The sequence below is a fragment of the Lethenteron reissneri genome, chromosome 5, assembly GCF_015708825.2.
Source record: "Lethenteron reissneri isolate LAM-NWPU_2019-01 chromosome 5, ASM1570882v1, whole genome shotgun sequence".
Lineage (NCBI taxonomy): Eukaryota > Metazoa > Chordata > Hyperoartia > Petromyzontiformes > Petromyzontidae > Lethenteron > Lethenteron reissneri.
This window is the reverse complement of record NC_083783.1, coordinates 8,258,134-8,279,543: the sequence shown is the minus strand read 5'-3', so window position 1 is coordinate 8,279,543 and position 21,410 is coordinate 8,258,134. Positions and strand designations below refer to the sequence as shown.

General features: G+C 43.8%; 1 protein-coding gene across 1 annotated transcript in view; it reads left to right on the top strand.

Annotated features, from left to right (window-relative positions):
* The window catches only part of RNGTT (RNA guanylyltransferase and 5'-phosphatase), a 42,234-nt gene extending 21,440 nt beyond the window's left edge, over nucleotides 1-20,794 (top strand). Inside the window, exons 13-16 of the mRNA XM_061567847.1 lie at nucleotides 5,459-5,559; nucleotides 6,856-6,922; nucleotides 8,263-8,386; nucleotides 15,974-20,794. Of these exons, the coding sequence (XP_061423831.1) occupies nucleotides 5,459-5,559; nucleotides 6,856-6,922; nucleotides 8,263-8,386; nucleotides 15,974-16,263 (582 nt within the window). The 3' untranslated portion in view covers nucleotides 16,264-20,794. The remainder of the gene's footprint in view (nucleotides 1-5,458; nucleotides 5,560-6,855; nucleotides 6,923-8,262; nucleotides 8,387-15,973) is intronic.
* The last annotated feature ends 616 nt before the right edge of the window (nucleotides 20,795-21,410 follow it).

Sequence of the window (21,410 nt, the reverse complement as noted above, 5' to 3'; positions counted from 1 at the left end):
GCTGTTATTACAGCGTGTGCCCACAAGCACTCGATTTTTATGGCTCGTGTCAAGAGTTTATCGCGAGAGAAACGTGGCGAGGAGGAGAAGTGCTTATGGGCATCACAAATGCGATTTACTTTATACTGCAGATATGTGTAGTTTTTACAAGTTATGACTTTCACTGCTCCACTTTTTACGTTACAAAGAGTGCGACCGCGTAACTTTTTCCTCTAATTCCCAGCAAGTATGGTTGCTGGAGCCCGTACGCATAAGACATATTCTGATTCATGCATTGGCGAATGTCCATTTTTAAATCCTTTATATTAAGTTCACTTGCTTGCTTGCTTACGACCGTGCAAATCTTTCGGTCGTTTTTTAACCCACTTCCCGTGATCCAATCGAGCTGACATTTTCCACACAGACTCGTTGTGCGTGACAATTAATGTTCGTGAAATTTTTTTTCCAAAATTTTACACTTTTTAGGACAAAAATATTATATTTAATTACCAATTGCTTAATGGTGCCATGCAATCATCTGACCCATAGGTGGCAGCCATCTCAAGCCAGAGGACGAGAGGACTCTAGCCGCCACGCATATAAAGGATTTGTTATCACTTTCTTTGGCAAAATCCTGTTGATGTCTCTGCATTACCAAACATAATTAAACAACCGCATGTGACCGATTGGCACGGTTAGGCTTTCATTCATCAATAGTGACAAAGAGTTGTAAATTATTTCATTCATTGTTATATATTAAGTATATCGTGCAATACAAGAGTCCGTCACTAGAATCAGCAATCCTATTCTGGTGTAAATTTGGTGAACGGCTCACAATTCTCGGGCACACTTCAAATCTTTAGCTCATGACGCTGCCAAAGCAGCGCGAGTGCCACTGTGGCTCGGCCACGCACGTGCGGTGGGTCTGAACGTGAAGGTTGCTTAAAGAAGAATGAAGGAACTTCTTGGTTTTTTTTTCCGCCCACTCCCCAACTCCATTTCCAGTTGATGGAGAACGGTTGATTAAATATCACCGCTCATTCAAAATGTATGCTGTCTCTGCGCCCTCCCGCGAGTGGTTAGAATTTTTGCTTTAATGTTTAATAAACGCGGCGCGGTGCCTCGGCCCGCTCATGAAAGTGTAGCGCCGTAAGGGCGAGAGCCAGCGGGCCACTGCAGAGCATCATTAAACACAATCAATCGCCAAATGCAGTGGAAACACACAAAAAAATCCTCGGTAGGAAATTATGAAACCGTGCTAATTTGAGCTACGAGTAAACCAACTTTGTAATGTTTTCCATAAAATGTACTCTTCATTGTTTATAAACGTAAATGTGAAAAAAAATTGCATTCATAATTTGGTGCCTACAAGGATTTCTAATGCATTTGTCGATTCTGATAAGCTGTTCTCCATTTAGAGATCTTAACAGGAATAGTTACGTCCAATTTCTTGTATTTATGGAAGGGTAAATCAATAAATGGGATTTCCACTGTATGCAGCAGATCTGTATGGAAAAAGCCTTAAAATCAATCGGGATGAAATTGTCCTTTAATAAGCAATGCTTTTGCACGGCTGCTCTTTGTAAGTCGTGATCATTATAAACAGAGTGCACTGTAATACATTACATTTAATTAAATAGTGCAATATAAAGCTGAGCTAGTTGTAAAATAAAATAAAATACTTTGATAGGAAACGGGGAACAAAACCTTTTATTGTTTGGACCTTATGTGGTGGGATTTGACGTGCAGTTGATTTCTCATTGTGTGCAGTAGGAGAGCTTACATGCTCAACACAAACCCTGTCAAGGGGTCGCCAAAGAAAGCTGCGTGCCCCGTAAGCACTTGGCACTTGTTATGATCAAATCAGTGTGGTTCAGCTTGCAAACCCCTGCCTGCGTCCACTGTTCAGATATCTTTCGATTTAAAGCTTTCGTGACTGCAGGGATTCATCTTCTTGGTTCTTTCGGTAAAGTCACGTAGAATGGAAATAATAAAATAATACAAGTATAACCCGTAGAAACAAAGTTTTTCACTATAAATCTTTTATATGCATGGCAGCTAGAGTCCTCTCGTCCTCTGGCTTGAGATGGCTGCCACCTATGGGTCAGATGATTGCCTGCCACCATTAAGCAATTGGTAATTAAATATTTAATTTGTTTTCCCTAAACAATGTAAAATTTTTGCATTTTTTTTCACGAACATTAATTGTCTCGCACAACGAGTCTGTGTGCAAAATGTCAGCTCGATTGGATCACGGGAAGTGGATTAAAAAACGACCAAAAGATTTGCACGGTCGTAAGCAAGCAAGCACGCAAGCACGCAAGCAAGCAAGCGAACTTAATATAAAGGATTTAAAAAATAAAACATAATAAAATAATTCTCACGACGTTTCAGCCACAACGCAAGCAGCCGTCCTCAGGTGAAGAACAGGTCTGTCGATAAGACAGCCGTCCTGTCTTATCGACAGACGGCTGCTTGCATTGTGGCCGAAACGTCGTGAGAATTATATTATTATGTTTTATTTTTATTATTATATTATTTCCATTCTACGTGACTTTACCGAAAGAACCAAGAAGATGTTCAAATATCATCGGCAAGCTCAGAGTACATTCGGAAGCCGTATTAGAGAGTGCATGCATCACCTCATACCCAGGTGGGTTGCTAAGTGGGCTTCTGTTTTCCTGCTATTCGATGCAAAGGGGTTCTCATCCTCTCTAACCAAGTGCTCATAACCCTTGACCCGTTCAGCGGTGGGTTGTTCGTGAAATATCGTTGTGCTGCCGGGGGTTTGGGGTGATGGCAGTGCTGCCCGTGGGAGATGCGGTGGAGCGCAGCGTGCCTGCAAAGCTGGGTCCTGCGTAACGACCGTGGAGATCTACTGCGTAGGTTTTCTCGGTTGCGCTGTGTTAGCTCCGCTGTGTTTTCTGGGGGTTGTACCTACCTCCTGTTCAGCACGATGTCCGACGTTGCACTGCACGTGCGGGGAGTTTCTTCAAAATACGCTTCAGTTCCTGAAGGAGCGCCCCCCCCGAAGCGCGTAGGCGCGAAACGTCGGACGTCGTGCCGATCAATCATGCGACACGACCCGAAAGCACTTGGGAGAGCTTAACCGTTGCTCTGAGTCGTGGGCGCCGCAGCCGGATTCCCCGGGAGTCTTGGTGAGCCCTGGACCCAAATGGCCTCGTGTGTGCTGGCTTTCCGAGAAAGCCGCGAAGAACCCCACTTCCCTGGCATGATCCCGATTTTAATGTCAAGAGGATCAAGAGAGAATCTGTTGCAGCTTCAGTTACCCAAACGGACGTTAATTACGGTTGGGGGAGGAAGTGCTGAAATGATAATGACAAGGCACCTTTTTAGCAGTCAGACCTTTTCAGATGTCTGGAAAGCATCCACGCACAGCTGTCGGCTGACATTCAAATGTAAATATGTGCACTTATTAAATTTTTCCTTCTCTCTTGGAATCCACGCTTATTCCCTAGCACTTGGAATGAACCTTCGTAGACTATCTGATGACACAAGTTTACTGCGACAAGGGAGTTTTCTCTCGAGTAATGTAACATAAGAGAGCCTAACGTATTATGCAAAATCATATTTACTTAACGTGGCATCAAAGAGGAGCGATGCTTACATTTTTCACTTTAGAAATTGTCGACGACACTTATTCAATTCAAATATGTTCTTAATTCGATGGTACCTAAATCACATGATGCATGTAAGCATCCGTTATTTCAAATGCATACATGGTTAGTTTGCCGCAGCTGTATACATTCTGTAGATTCATACCACTATGTGTTTTACATTGAACCATGGTGGGAACAAATCTATGAATGAAATCATGACAATTCATTGATTTGTGACATTCCTATGACCCGGCACATGCACGTGACCTCCCAGTTTGCCGTGGTCTTGTATTTTTTTCCTAAGTGGGGTCAATGTAGGACAGTAAATTAATGCCATTTTATCGAAAAAAAATGTTGTTTTTCCCACATTTAATCCAGATTTCTCAATCAGCATCATGTCACGAGATGAAAAATCGATTCAGATTGCTCACAGAAGCAGTACAATGCTTAATGTTCTGGGATGGTCCACGGAATCGGATTTCACAGAGCTACTTCTTGAGATGCCTTCAAGACCCAGCCAATAAAGTATGGGGCAGCATTTGCCTGCCGACTCTGCCATCTGAGAGTTATGTTCATTGTATGACAAACCAACATTTTAATTCTCAGAGCTGGATTTTAGCCAATTGAAGTGCATAACCAGATTTAATGTAATGTATTGTATACATTAATTGGTGGCTAACCATTAAAACCATTAACTCACTACCCTTGAATAAAAAATTAACCCGTAAAAACAAAGTTTTTCACTATAAATCCTTTATATGCGTGTTCAATGGGCCACAACCCAGCCCACATTGGTCTTTGAAACGGGCGGCTAGAGTCCTCTCGTCCTCTGGCTTGAGATGGCTGCCACCTATGGGTCAGATGATTGCCTGCCACCATTAAGCAATTGGTAATTAAATATAATTTTTTTTTACCTAAAAAGTGTAAAATTTTGGAAAAAAAATTTAACGAAAAGAAATTGTCACGCACAACGAGTCTGTGTGCAAAATGTCAGCTCGATTGGATCACGGGAAGTGGGTTAAAAAACGACCGAAAGATTTGCACGGTCGTAAGCGCGCAAGCAAGCAAGCAAGTGAACATAATATAAAGGATTTAAAAACAAGTTTAATCATAGACAGCTGAAACCCAGATTCGCACACAGGATCTTAGTGGTGCCAATTCACCACTCTGACCTCCGAGCCACCCAGCCACCTCCAATGTATCATGTATTAAAATGGTGCATGTGACGCCCCATGCTGTAACTTATGGCGTGAACAATGAATGGCATAGTTTGTGAATTACCATACACTGTTCCGCACGTGTGTGTGTGTCTGTGTGCGTAGGTTTACGTGGCGCTGCAGTTAGCACGCTGTGTTACAATCCGTCGACCTGAGTTCGATTCCCGCTAATTGCCAACATCAGTGACGATTTTCTGAACCGATCCTGTGCCTCCCCTAGGTCGACTCATCCTCAAATGAGTATCTAGTGCGATGTGTAAACATCGCCACTAGGGAGAAAGTAAATGAAACTATTTTAATTTTACTAGATAAGGCCCACTGAGCTATGTAACTCTTTTTTAGAAGCGACCAGGCCACAAATGATAGCTCAACGAAGTAGCTTATTTTATGGAAATGTATAGCAGCCAAATGCTCTAAGCGCATGTTTCTAAATGTGGAGGGAAAAACCAAAGAACCTGGAGAAAATCCATGCGGCCACGTTGAGAGAAACATGCAAACTCCAAATATACCGGCAAAGGTGGCCTGGCGTGGTGCTGGCCACCCACCCCCTCGTGTACTGTACCGGCCTTGTACACGTACAACACTAAAAGCACTTGCCCCAAGAGTCTGTTTAATCTATATGGGGGTTCTTTATCTTTGCAGGTGTACGTGCCCGGACGCTGCTCGGACATGCTTAAGTGGAAGCCTCCAAGCCAGAACTCGGTGGATTTCCGCCTCAAAATCAGCAAGATCGGCGGCGAGGGGTGAGTGGTGTCAATCGAAAGCTTAAAAGATGAAGGTAAAAGTGCAGCCCTCAAATGTTTTGCTCAGGCGGAATGGGCGTCCACAAAGAGGATGTTCAAGAGAGCCCCTTGTCGAAGGTGTTTGGCCTACTCTTCCACGTTAGCCGGATGTCTTGAAAGCGGTTCGAGTAACTTAACTTTTTTCCCAACCATACGCGACCTGCCAATGGACTCACGGTGCACCCATTAATTCTGCTGGGCGGACAGAAGCGTTGTGGGGGAGGGTGTAGGAAAACTTGATGATGGTTGCACCTGCCGGCCCCGAAATTGCAAGTCCAATGTGCCCATCATTATGCCATGGCAGCATCTGGGCATCCTGTGGAAAGCTTTAATTTAAAAGAAAGTGGAAGGTAAAGAACATAAAGAAAATAAATTGTCCCGTAAGGGGCGAACACTTTGCGTGCAGTGCTTCCTTGCCAATATGCATTCAATCAAGAACTGGCAGATTCCAAATAAACTTCTGTGTATATTATAAAAGAAGGTAGTAAATAGACAAGAGTTTGTCACCATCTAAACATAAAGTAACATTTCAGTTCCATCGGCCTTCTTGGGCCAGTGTTTTAAGTAAAGTTTGCTGAATCAGACAAACTGAAAGAGATACTTTTGGAAAACAGGTCCAGGAGGTCCAAAGACCGATGAGCTCGTGAGATTTTCTTTCATTTCTACAAGAGTGTGGTAAAGCAGACCTACACATAGATAACATGCAGTTCTTTGGTCGTTGAATTACAAGGATATAAGCAGTATAAATCACAATGTCAGTCTAGTATGCTTCTTATGGATTACTTGTGTCTCTCCTCGTTGTGATTCTGTGGCCATTGAGTTGTGTGCATACAGGACATCAGTTAAATATGCGTCGATGTTGTATGCACATGATTCATGTTGCACAATCAGTTCTGTGTGAGACATGGGCTGGCGACAGTGAGGATGGGTGTTGAGCCAATGTGTGTTCTGGGAACGGTGATGTATTGGTTTGCACACTACGCAAAAAGCCGGACATCTGACTAAGATTCACAGCCATGGCTAGCATCAGTGACTGCTAAACTGCTGCAGCACATCCCCTAGGTTAGCTTAGCCTTAATTGAGTACCCAGTGCCAGTGTGTTATGTAAACATTACCGCTGTGAGCATGTCGTGTTTGCGACATTACCCTTTTGTGCGCCATGTTGGCCTTCATGGGTGCTCACGGACAGCACTTGTCCCAACATTCTGTGAGGTTAACCTGTCAATATTTTGTCTTTGCGTGTGTGCGTGTGTTAAGCTTGCTGACGAAGACCATGGGGCTCTTGTATGTGGGCCAAAAGGACACTCCATTTGCACAGATGAAGGTATTCTAATGCCTGACACCATTATGCCAAGTAGAGTAGACTCTCAATAAACCGCGCGTGGTTTATCTGATTGGCAAATTAACTGCACGTCTGAGATTTTTTTACACGAATTTATAACTCATGGATTTTCCCTTCAGCCAAAATTAGTACAATAAAACAGTTATATCTTTTGGTTTAAAGATTTCGTGACTGCAGGGATTCATATTCTTGGTTCTTTCGGTAAAGTCACGTAGAAGAGAAATAATAAAATAATATTTTCTCTTTTTTATATTATTTTATTTCGGTAAAGTCACGTAGAAGGGAAGTAATAAAATAATATAAAAATATTATTTTATTAATATAAAAATATTATTTTATTATTTCCCTTCTACGTGACTTTACCGAAAGAACCAAGAATACAGTTATATATTGTTATTCTTGTAAATGTGTATTACAAGTCACATGCTTAAGCGAAAAAAATGTGTGCTCCGGTTAATCTGAAATCCACCTGATCACCTTTGCAGTACAGTAGTTGCATATCTTTACAGCAGTGGGCAGAGTTTGATTAATGTTGATTGGCGTGGCTCTGCTATCATCCACTTAGTGGGGGCAGTCTTCTGCACGAAAGCAGGAAAGTGTTATCACTGAGCACTGCATAAATCGCTCATTTCTTTGGTGTTTCAATTTCGATTTAAAGCTTTCGTGACTGCAGGGATTCATCTTCTTGGTTCTTTCGGTAAAGTCACGGTCACGTGACTTTACCGAAAGAACCAAGAAGATGAATCTTTGGTGTTTGTTTTAATGTATACCTATATTCGTAGTTTTTGGCAGAGATCCTTACTTCAGCTCTTCACAACTTACATAATTCTGAGTTTTGTGAAGAAAAATAAATGTGGAACACACGTTATTGATGTTGTGTGGGAGTTTTTATCAGTTAGTCCCGACGTGCCCTAGGCCTGTCTGCATGCAAATGCATTTTGCATTGTTGCATAATGCACATTCACCTATCAAAAAAGTGGGTAATTCTCACGCTATTAGTGTGAATATATGAGGTTTGTCTCTATGTGTGTGGGTGTTGCGACAGGTGCTGCAATGTGGTTGACGTATCATTCATGTCGTCCCCACAGCGTCTGTTTACAAAAGCGAGATATTTGACTGCTATTCACAAAGGAGCCAATGGCGTGAATGTGAATGAATGAACGGGGCCTTCTCGTATGTGATTGTTCCATCAGGGTGGAGGCTACAAAACGAGATTGGTTTGTCAGGCTCAATGCCTTTCGACATCCATTCCCGCGTTGTTGTTTTTTTGCACGTTTCTGTGTTTTCGGTCACTGCGATCGCCTTGCGTGAAATTCCTCCAGGCCACCAAGGAGCTCCGGCAGTATGACAACAAGATCATCGAGTGCAAGTTCCACAACAACGAGTGGCTGTTCATGAGGCAGCGCACTGACAAGAGCTTCCCAAACAGCTTCACCACCGCCATGGGTAAGTTCAAGTTAATTTATTAGGTATAGCCCTGTGAGCCATTCGGCTCTTGAATCGGGTGCAACCGCAACAAACAAAAAACAAAAACATGAACAAGAAAACATCTTAAAGTGACTATGTGCAAACAGAAAATCCAAGAAAAGACAGCAAAATATTGCAGAAAAACACACCGTACACCAACGCTGTGTGCAAATATCCCAGTGGGATGCAAGTCAAACAACAACAACCACAAGACAACTTAGATTAAGGCCATCAGTCTAACTCTGTACTATAACAAACAAACATGGCCAAACCAAAAAACTTTTCGAAAATCACCAAAATAAAGCCATAAAAGCAATGAAACAGTGGTCATAGGAACTGTGACCGAATTTTCACAATAAACGACGTTAACAACATGTACTACCAAACTCTGCAGCCATAGCTGGCTGCATGAGTAACTCCACAACAGTAGGAGCATCAGTCGGAGTATCAACATTTTTCAATGCACCTTTAAGATCAGCGCACAAAATCAAAACACAGATCATACTTTGCATACTTAAGCGGGGCATATTCAGCCAATCTGTGGACAAGCACCATGCACAGTATGTGTGTGTATGGTAGTGTAGTAGTTAGCGCGTTGCGCTACGAACCCGGCGATCCGAGTTCGATTCCCGTTCCCGGCCAACACCAGTGACGATATTTGAACCGGTCCTGGGCCTCCCCTAGGTCGACTCAGCCTTAAATATGTACCTGGTGCGGTGTGTAAACATCGCCACTGGGGAGACAAAGGCGGTCGGGCGTGGTGCTGGCCACCCACCCCCTCGTTCATGTACCGTTCCGGCCTTCATAGGTGCTCGCTAACAGCACTTGCCCCTACAGTCTGTTAGGCTATACGGGGGATCTTTGTCTTTGTAGCAGTTAGCGCGTTGCGCTACGAACCCGGCGACCCGAGTTCGATTCCCGTTCCCGGCCAACACCAGTGACGATATTTGAACCGGTAATGGGCCTCCCCTAGGTGGACTCGGCCTCAAGTGAATACCTAGTGTGGTGTGTAAACATTGCCACAAGGGAGACAAAGGCGGTCGGGCGTGGTACTGGCCACCCACCTCATGTACCGTTCCGGGCCTTCATAGGTGCTCGCTAACAGCACTTGCCTCAACAGTCTGTTAAGGCTATACGGGGGATCTTTGTCTTAAGGTTTGTCTGCTTGTGTGAATCTTGTATGGCATGTCTTTGTATGTGTGTGGGTATACTGTTTAGTATACATTTGTATATAGCGTATGTTGAGTGAGGAGTGGTTGTGTAGTGGTTAGCGCGTCACGCTATGAACTCAGTGATCCGAGTTCGATTCCCGCTCACGGCCAACACCAGGTAGAATTATCTGAACTGGTCCTGGGCCTCCCCTAGGTAAACTCGGCCTCAAATGAATATCTAAAAGCATTCTCACTTACAAGATAATCAATAGTGTCATCGTGAGGAATATAAGTAACAAAATAAATAAACATAAAACACGCCTCCATCCCATATCTGTCCATCCACATAAAAAAAACAAGTACATTTGTCCACCATCAGCCACATGGCCTTCTGGGATTGAATTTGTTTTACTAGCATTGATTTTAATACAACTCTGCGTAACAATCTACGCGCATTTGCTGCTGCGCATATACACAATTGCACAATCCTCTACCGATGTATTTGCATAGTGAAGGTTAGTCTGCACGTTCAAAACCCACTCTCAGTGAGACGCTCAAAGCATGTATGCAACGCCTCCTGCTGTAACGGGCTGACTCGGGCCTGCCCTTCCCACCAGGAGGTAGGTGTGAAGGGGTCTAACGTGTGCATTAGCAAGAGCATTCATACATAACCCGCGTACGTGACGCTACACCGCCACTGTTTTGAGCATGTGGGACACTAGACAGTGCGTTAATTCGCTTTATCTCCACTTTACCCAAGCTTCATATTGTTGTGTTTACTCTAATTAGTATCACTCATTAGGTGTTTATCAGCTCCTAACCCCCACCGCATGGCCCTCTGCAGCTGACTGCAAGGCCAGGGTAAGACTTGAAGGGTAATTGGGGCGATGTTTGCCGTAGGATGGTGTCCTTTTGATTTGTATTTCCTGGCACGTTTTTGGCTCCCCGGTGGATTCTTATGCACAATTAAATTCGTTCAGCACGTCACATCGAGGCAAATGTGTTTTAATGACTCAGTTCCACTTGAGGTTAAAGTAAATAGATGTCGTAAAATTTTGCATGTGTGTGCATGCATGCATGCATGAATACATTCAAACACTCCTTATTAACGGCATTGGCCACACATCCCAATGCAGAAGCTTCCTGAAAAAAAGACTTGAGATTTAGTGAGACTTTCCTATGGAAACAAATGTTATAACCTGGTGAGAACACGTTGCAACTGTATATATCTTTTGATTTTAAGCTTTCGTGACTGCAGGGATTCATATTCTTGGTTCTTTCGGTAAAGTCACGTAGAAGGGAAATAATAAAATAATATTTTGTATTGTTTTATATTTATATTATTTTATTATTTCCGTTTCTGCGTGACTTTACCGAAAGAACCAAGAACATGTATATATCTTTTTTTGATTAATTATGTATACTGCATCAAACTCAGATGTGCCTGGGTTGAACCTAGATCCTGCTTCGCTGGGCAAGCACCATGCATGCCAGGTTGTAATAGGTGGCTTCAGGGTTACATAAGTGGGCAGTAGGGGGCAGTGCAGCAAAAATCTGTGGTCACGTGGATTTTTCTCCAGGTCTTCCTGTTTTTCTCTCCGCAACATGCTTTTAGAGTATTTGGCTGCTATAAATGTCCACATGATAAGCCACTATGTTGAGCTATCATTTGTGGCCAGGTCGCTTCTGAAAAAGATATATATATATATATATAGCTCAGTGGGCCTTATCTGGTAAAATAAAATAAAAAATAGTTTAGTTTTAGTTTCTATACTCCCACTTTAACCATCCCATGCTGACCAGGATGGTGAAGTATGGTTAAATGCCCTTCCATGACTCGCATGGTGTGGGGAGGCCCTTTCCTCATCCAGCAGCAGATAGATGAAAACGGCCGTATATGTATGTGCTGTATAAGAGCCATGTTACAGTTCTTTGAGAAGAAGGCCTACATTGATTTTTCAACAGCACCGCATCTCTCATTGTTCATTTGTACGGCCATTGTCTATTTGGGTAAGAAGCAAATTATAAACAATGGAGATCATGGTCTTGCTGGCAGGGTAAATCGTGCTCCATTCTTCGCTTTGTCCACCACCCGGGCCTCATCTCACAGTCACCCCAATCGTAGGTTATCTCCGTCACCGCACAGCACCAATCTATTAAAATGTGAATGCTTAGAAGAGAAATACAAGGTTTGAGAGGGTCATGATTTCAATTAAAAACACTTTTTTTTCAAACTCTCATTTTGTATTAAAACCCTCGGTTTGTTAGGTGTCGTGTTAAACGAAATCAATGCATGGTAATTTCGGCGAAGCTTGTAATGCACATGAGAAGATGGAGAAACTTGCAGCATGAAGGATTAGAGTTTTCTTAAGAATATTACCGGTTATATATTAAGCCTAATCTTTTGCTCACTCTTTTCCCCACTTTGCATTTGCGAACTTTTAATTAAGAATCTTTAAAAACGGTGCTTGGAACAGGACTAATTAATGAAGTGTTTTGGTTATCTTTATCATAATACCGTTATTTACAATTAAACACATTTTTTTCAAGGCAAATCTTTCCGTGCAATTACACTTTCAAACAAGGCCATGCGGGAGCTCACAGCTTTCATTGTATGAGATGTAGCTGATAGTGTTACAAGAGTGGATATCATGAAAGCAATTAGTTTTTCGAGCTATATGGAATTTTTATCGGTATCTTGTTGTGTTGCTTGAGTTTTCTCGAGCTATAACAATTTCCTCTGACACTTCACTGAAAATATTCCAATTCAAGGCCCTCTTGAAAAATAATTTTGAGGAACAGTAGGGCTTTCCCACTTAACAATAGCGTTTTGTATTGACTCATAATTAGTTTTATTGGGTTAGATCATGTTGGTATAAACATTGAACTGCATATGAAAGCCTGCATATGATATTAGCTTATGGTATTTTAACTTCAGTGATTATCCACAGTTATAGTTTTAGTATATGTATTTTTCAGTGAACCTCCATCGTGTGCACAACCAGAAGTCCTTCCACAGTAAAACTTGGATTCAAATTAAATTTGCGCACTTTTTCTCTCACAACTTTAAACAATTCATGTTGATAACTTTTTTTGTTACAGTTAAAAATAAATACATTTAAGCAAATCTGTTCAGAAGTCGATAGCTAAAGTAGACTCACAGCATAGGGGAATACATCAATAAATATGTACATCATCTTCTTGGTTCTTTCGGTAAAGTCACGTAGAAGGGAAGTAATAAAATAATAAAAATAATAAAAATAAAACATAATAAAATTATTCTCACGACGTTTCGGCCACAACGCAAGCAGCCGTCCTCAGGTGAAAACCAGGTCCGTCGAGGCGACAGAGTCTGAATGAAACAGCACACGAGCTTGGAGCATATATATAAGCTGGGTGCATCACCTGAGGACGGCTGCTTGCGTTGTGGCCGAAACGTCGTGAGAATAATTTTATTATGTTTTATTTTTATTATTTTTATTATTTTATTACTTCCCTTCTACGTGACTTTACCGAAAGAACCAAGAAGATGAATCCCTGCAGTCACGAAAGCTTTAAATCAAAATTTATGTACATCATATTAATTATTCCTTGTATTGCTGCCATCTCATTCATATTCATGAGCGTGCGTGACATCCTCCGTGCTGAGGGGTGTCGAGCAAGACACATTGACGTCGCAGAGTGATGTCACTTTCATGCGACAACCATGACGTCATATGCACGTGTGCAGTCACACACTTCGTCATGAATGTAAATCACTTCACGTATGTGAGGAGCGAAAAGTGGAGGTATGGACAACAGAACAAAAATGAATAAGCAAATTATACAAAAGCAAATCCGGTAGCTCCAACCAGGACTTTGGCAGGCAAGAGTAAAGGTATTTATTTACATTGGAATAAACTTCAGGAGTTGGTCTAAAGTGGCCGCTTTATTTAATCACATATTTACGTATATACATACAACAACAGCCACTGTTGTATGTATGTAGTGTATGTTGAACTTCCGCAAAAAGGTATCCAACCGTGCTAATCGGATGTGCGGGGGAAGGACAAACTAAACACAAGAAGCAGTTCTAACGAAATGAGTTTTCAATCTAGATGATTTAAAAGCGCACGGCTCCAGTGGCTTCCTGATATCAGAAGCAAGGGCATTCCAGACGGCCGCAGAAGCGCTTAAATGCGATGAGTTTCTGCTGCCACCGGCGGCGGTTAACCGGCCCTTACTTTCATCCATCACATGTGATCCGCCACATGAACGTGATAACTGGACGCACGCTCCGCTGAGTGCTGCCACGCTTCTTCCAGCCGCCTGCTATCGGACCCAATCTCGTTTCCACATGATGTGGCACAACCTCACGGCCCCGAGGCTCCCCTCCCTCATGCCACATTTGCTCCTGCATTTCTCTCGAGCGCAGCCACCGTGTCCACATTGACCGCTGATTGTGGGCGCTACGTCCGCTGAACGATTGCTTGTACAAACCCAGCCCGGCCCACGCCACCTAAAACCCAATGTTCATTTCACTCTGGTCATTTAAAATAAATTGTAGGTTTCCTTTGTTTTAGGGGGGCGGTTCAGTAAACACATTTCCCACTTCGTCTTCCTGAGAAACTCTTCAGCTGCGGCAGACGGGCAGCTGTGAGAATCGAGAATCGGTGTGCTTTTGGAGCCGAGAATGATTGAAACAGGTGCACATATCTATTTGTGCTGGGTGACAATGGTGGGCTTGTTACTGGATTCTATTACATATCACAAGGTATTGCCTATCGGTCCCTTGTCCCTCACCCCGGCACAGGGAATACCCTGGTATTTATCAAATATAAGGGATACCTAGTTTTGAGCTATATAGGACATTGGGCAATACATTGAGCACTTGTCTTGTGAAATGGGAAATTCCAGGGTAATGTGACCCCGTTATTGACAGGCATTGTAAAGGCATAGCCATTAGTGTAACAGCACTTCTGGCACCGGTAACTTTTTCACAATGTTCATTAGTGAACTAATGGCTGAACGCTCACCACGTACAAGGAGATCGAAATGTAAACGTAGAACCTCGAAGAAACGGGCTCTGAATTCTGACACCGGCGTTAGCCTCCTGAGCCACCCTGCCCCAGGTCTTGAACTCGGCTTCCTAGCCCAGCTTGCGAAGCAGACAACTTAATTCTTGAGCCCCATACAGCACTCGGCCTCCTGTTTAAAGTGACGACTAAATTGTAATGAGCGGTGCTAGGTCACTGAAATGTGACACTCGCAGTTTAATGTGCTGGCCACACAGTAGACCTAATGGATCAGTCCTTGTGCTGTAGGTGCATTGCGTTAAAGGTGAGTTGGGTTATAGATTATCTGCGTGGACGTCGTGTTAGGGGGAAAAACAGACTTGCTTCGACGGCCTTAATGGGCAAAGGCGACAACGTTAATGGGCACTTTAACTGTCTGTACACGTGTAGATTTAATTAACGATGCTGCATTAATACGGAACAAGTGTAGTTGACTGTAAAATCAAGTCTGTGGAAAAAGTGGTTTAGTGGGGAGGGGGGGGGGTTTTCTTCTGAAATTTAAATAATTATATTTCCTGCCATTTTGGAGTGTGCTGGTATAGTGTCTGCGTGGTTACAGGGCGAGTGCCTCTCTTTGGCTGCTAGTCCTCGGGGTTCCATGTCAGTACTGTCCCTGATGCCGACTTATCTTCGCGTGTGCACGGAGAGTCACACTCCTCTAACCCCAGCCTATGAGCCAGATTTGTTCTTGAGGCATGATGCATCGCTTGAATTGGCGAAGCGTCTCTGACTTGTAGTTGTGCCGTTGACTTGGACCCAAGCTATGCGGATCTATAGGCCGTGTTGGAGCTGTGGAAGGAAAGTGACTTATCGTCTTGGTTCTTTCGGTAAAGTCACATAGAATGGAAATAATAAAATAATGAAAATAAAACATAATAAAATAATTCTCACGACGTTTCGGCCACAACGCAAGCAGCCGTCCTGCGTTGTGGCCGAAACGTCGTGAGAATTATTTTATTATGTTTTATTTGTATTACTTTATTATTTCCCTTCTACGTGACTTTACCGAAAAAACCAAGAAGATGAATCCCTGCAGTCACGAAAGCTTTAAATCGAAAGTGACTTCCTTCAGGCGAGTTGGTTGCATGCCTGGGGGCTTAAGGGCTGAAGAGGCTCCCAAGGAAAGTAGCGTGTAAGCGCATAGCTGGCTTCTCCCTTTTGTGTCTTATGAATAAAGATGCCACGGGAGGCTAAACTAAAAGCACACATAGAAGGAGCCCCACTGATACCGTATTACAAAGAGCCAAGTCACTCGACAGGAGGGCTGTGGAGGATGGCCCTGAATTGCAGACACAGCAGCCGCCGGTAATGTCACCGTGCCCCAGACGTCGTACGTGACCCAATCTGTCTGGCCCTCCTAGGCGTGTGCGAGAGCATCCAGTTTCCCGTCACCAAGGAGATCCTTCTGGACCACATTGACAAGCATCGGTACAAATCAACCGGCGCTTCTGCCGCACCCGCTGCACCGCACCATCATCACCAGCAGCAGCACCAGCAGCAGCACCAGCAGCATCACCAACAGCACCAGCAGCAGCAACCGCCAGCCCAGCAACCACCGACAGTCTCGTCAAACGCCAACCACGCCGCCGGCGTGAAACGCCCGAGCGCGGACGAAGAATCCCTGATGCCGCCGCCCCCCGCCAAGCGGTGATCGGGCGCGAGCATCTGGGCCATTGGCACCATCGCTTCAGGCGCTGCCCAACGCGCCGGGGCTATGTTGACGAAGGGGTCCTGCGGAGATGAAGGCTGCGCGAGCAAGGAAGGGAGGGAGTGTCGACTCGTGCGGCAGACCACATGACCCCCCACCACCGCAGCCTCCGCATGCCCTTTTTGCAAGTTTTGGTTGTTTATGTTTTATTTATGCTCATCTCCTCACTGTTACAAGACACATCTGTCGTCCGCGAATGCATCACAAATGGCTAGACCATATGAATCTTAATTTGTAAGTGTACGCAAGGCAATCTGGCCAGGGATTCATGCCTTAAATGTCAAGATATTCAGATCAGTGTATTAACGGTTTCACCCGGGGTTTTCCTGCACAGGAAGATGAACTAAGTGGGGGACGAGGTGAGCCTCCGAGGTTTCCCTCCGTTGTGTCTCGTGCAGCGCTTCCCTTCCCGGTGGCCGGCTCACTCGTTAGAGGCCCTCATCGAAGCGGAAAAGAAAGCAACCAACGTGTACAAATGCTTCCCTCTGCATTGATCCAGTGCTATCGTGTACAGATACTTTAGAGCCTGGCAGAAGGCTATGATGGAACTAAATAATTTCTAATGGGGGATAGAGCGAGACCCAAAGGCAATTCGTGTACGGGGACCGTCTGCTAGCCGCAGGCTTGTTTGTCCCATCATGTTAATTGCTGCTCCGTTACCCGCACGATGTCCTCGGCAGCATTGAAATGCACACCACGTCCGCGCCTGTCTGCGCTGAGCATACAGACTTACTGCATGAGGACCTACGGAGAGGTGTGTGTATGCGTGCGTTTCTGTCTGTGTCCCTGTATCTGTGTGTGCAAGTTTTTAGATTTATAAAGATAACAAGAACGTACGTGGTTTTTTTTTTTCGCCCGGTGCGTGTGTTGGGCAGGTAGCGCCCTAATGCTTGGTTTACATAGTTGCAGGGCCAATGGCACTTGCTGTGTTTTATTTGCAAAAACCCACAGTTCCAAACCCAGAGGCCACAACACTCCATGCATGACCAGCCTGCCCCAACACATGAAACAATCAATGTTTGTCTGCAGAAGTGCATTTCAGAAGCTCTCAACTCTGCTGCATAGGGATGCAGCTCACTCCAGCCTTCCCGTGTCAGCTCTCCTCACCCACACAGGTTTAAATTATGTAACGTGCATTAGATTCTATTGTATCTGTTGATGGAAAAAAAAACGGTGTATGAGCAAGATGCCACTTCAAAAGACCCTGGCTCTTTGCTCTGCACTCAAGCCCTCAAATTGGGCAGCAGCACACTGAGTAAGCCCGAGGCTCCATGAGCCAAATTCCGAGTAGTGAAACTCTAATGGACTTAAAATGATGCAGCTCAGCATGGTTAATCAAAATCAACAGATAATAGCTTCCCATTTAATTTATTTTGATTGGGAGTGGGGAGGTGGAGAATGTACTCTTTGGCAGCGTCAGCCTTTGAGTGTTAATTTGTAAATGTTCATTATCTGCGGTTTACGTTGCGTGGCTAACTGGTCTTGTGGGGCAATCCTCTGCCTAAGCTCACCATCTATGCTGCACCGGGAAGGGCCAAGGACACTTGGGGATGCTCAGATTTTGTGACTTTACTATCAGAGTACAAAATCAAAGAAAAATAAACAGTGTAATCACGTTTTCATTTTTGCAGAGGCCGATGTATTGCCGCGTCCGGGATTTGGGAAATGAATGATTTGTTTTGTGGGAGTAAATCAAGGACATTGTCCTTGTTGAACAAAGTTCGAAAGTGGTAAACAAACGGCACACTTCCCGTGCACCGCAAAAGTAGTTGGTAAAGGGCAAATACGCATCACTGCAATTGCTTGCTCAAGCCACTGCTGGCAGAAGAGCCTCAAACTAGCGGTAGCTCTGGAGAGCCCCTCTACATGACCTCTGGCCTACTCTTTCACGCTGGCCAGACATCTCAGAAGAAGTGGTGGTATACACACTTTACCCCACCACACGCCAACCTGCTGATCGACTGTTGTGCCCATTAATACTGCTGAGTTGGACTAGGTGGGGGGGGGGGGGGAGATGGTAACTACCTCGCCTATTATGCAGGAGGTTGTGGCTTCAATCCCAAATCTGACACCAGTATATATGGAGTTTACATGTCTCTCTCCCCGTGATCGCGTGGATTTTTCTCCGGGTCCTGCAATTTTTCCCTACACATTTAGAAACGTGTTTAAAGTGTTTGGATGCTATACATTTCCACGTAATGAGCCACTTCGTTGAGCTATCATTTGTGGCCAGGTCGCTTCTGAAAAAGAGAAATATAGCTCAGTGGGCCTGACCTGGTAAAAGAAAAATAGATTAGTTTGAGTTTTAAAAAAAAAATCCATTATCTCACCTACCATGACCTGAGATCGAACTGGTGACCTCTGAAAATTCCAGTGTGCTATAAACCATTACCACCACAGCAGCAATTCCATTTTAATTGGGTAAATGTATATATTAATATGTAAATAATTGATGCCTCATTTCCAAGACCATTGGGAACTATGCTGACCCAGTGCTTGTCAGCCAGCCAGTCATGGGGAGTCTTTGCTCCCTTGACACCAGCTCATGCTGGTTTCCAATTAATACCAGAACTGTGACCCTGAGCTCTCTTCTCACACCAGACCGCATGCGTAGAGCTGGGTAGACCACCAGAACAAGTCATGACACACAGGGTCAAGGCAGAAGTAATACACGCGTATGATGTAATTAAAGTCACTTGGTTCGACCCCCTTGCCGTGGTAGTGTTAAATCTACATGGTAGAAAATCACATCCCTGCACCTCCGATTAGCACGGTTGGCTACGTACGGTGCAAAAGATCTTCAACATACAAAACAGAAGTTAACTATTCTACACCAGCGCACGTTGGCATTTTAAATAAACTTTGTTTCAAAAGGAACGTATGTTTAAGATCACTTCATAACCACCGCTGTTTGGCCTAAGAGGGTAGGATGTTGAAGGAAAGGGTAAGAAGGACTATGTCAACAGAGTTGAACGGCTCTTCGTAGGTTGAGGACAAAACTCGGTCCTGGTGCTACTGTTGATTTGCTCCTGGGCTGGTACAGCCTTGTGGGCAAGGAACAGAGGCATTAGAATGGAAGGGATTTACATTCGGAGAGAGGCTCTCTGACTTCAGTGTTGCCGCCTGCCCACGCTCCATATATCTATGATTCCCAGTATTCTCCATTTAAATGTAAATTAGGTTGTGTGATGAATTGGCACGCAACTGATGATTGTTAAAGACGGAAATTTGCATGAACCCCGGGGTGTCAGAGCAATGGGTTTTGGGAAAGTTGCAGGCAAATTGTCTGGTTGGTGAGTTAGACATTTGGGCATGCAGTTACTTCGGGACAATATGTATATATTTTTTTACAATTTAGTGCTAAAATGAAACTGGGGATTTGAACGATGGTTAAAACGTATCTCTGGTGTGTTTCGTGTTGTACCGCCTGTTGTCCGACGTGATGTCCGACGTTTTGCTCCACGTTTCTGGGAGCGAACCGTCGGACATCATCCCGAACAACACGCGGAACAACCCAAAAATACACAGGAGAGCTATATGGAACAACTACAAAAAAAAACACCGACACTGTAGCGATGCTTACAATGACAATGGATGAAAATTCACAGCCTCATCATCTGCCCTTCTGCTTGGCACAGTGTGTACTGAATGGATTTGGAATTCTAATTTGAGAGCCATCACCACGATGCCGGACAACGAAAGCTTCCAGCAGGTTTTACTTGCAGCTACGGGGGTGTGGAACTTAACGTTTGAGTTTTACACTTGGGGAAAAATAATATATCCATGCCCCGCTCCCCCTGCTGTCTTTTTCACAAGCCATCCCCGCGGCGAAAATCAGTTTTCGTCACGGGCGAGTTGCCACAATTAAAAATGTGACCGTGCGAATTTTGAGCCGTGTGGCTATTTCCTATAGATTGTTTAATCTGCTCGAGTGTGGTTTTTTTTGGCAGCAGGTATTTTCTTTCGTGGCTGTCATTTAGCAACTGAAATTGTATGATCGTGGCGTATTGAATCTTTATTCCATGTCCTCAAGGTGCAAATGTTTGCATTTGTATTGACTTAACACTGAGATGTGCTGTTGCGTGTTTTAATAAACGTTTAAAATGCCCTTCCGTCCCCGAGTACACGATCCACAGTCCTTAACTTTAGTTCCCATCATACTTGGCATTGTCTTGTGAAGCGTTGGAACGTTACGCTTTGTTTTTATGTTTCTAATATGGCTATAGCCTTCATCTGTTAAAATGGGCCCTCGATCTTAGATGCACTTTGTTAGAATAATACATTATTAATATGCACAAATAAATAACTGCAGTCCAGAATGTGTTTTTATAGCTTTTTTTCGGCCTGAAATTTGGTATTTTTCGTATTTGCTGTTTTGACATTTAGTCGTTACTGTTGGGACATTTAATATTTGCATGACTTTTCGTGTTTGGTTATTTCATTGTTGGTAAGCATTAAAATGCAGTACAATTTGGATTTACTGTGTGTTTCATTATGATTTCAGACGCCAATCTTCGCATTTCAGAAAGAAGGAAAACAAACTTTAAAACTGGGCTTTTCATTAATGTAATGCCTGACTAATGGAATAGCATGAACATAGTTGTGAAAAAAAGTCTCACCTTTGTTCCCATGTATGCCGCTGGACGAGTGGTGATGGGCGGGGCTTAAGAACGGCATTATCACCTGCATCACGCTGGGCGTGGCTTGTCAGGGGTTGCCTGCCTTCAGAAGGCAGGATGTCTGAGTGGTTTTGCAAGAGTCCGAGTAATTGGCCACAAAATAAGTAGTCTTATAATTTCTAGCCAATACATCATTGTCTTCATCGACCATTTGTCTCAGCTCAAAACAACCTATTAAACTAATCATGTATGCATTTTAAAATGTCTATCATGGTGTGTGTGTGTGTTGTTGATAATTGCGTTTTTTTATCTTAAAACTATGGGATTTTTATTTACAAAGCCTTCCAGCTATCTTACAATCAGGCCACATTTGAGCACATCTTATGCCAGATTTCTACATATATTTAAACATATAGCGTCGCACAGTTATAAAGGGAACCCCAGAGTGGTTTAAGTCAATAGCCTGCTCTG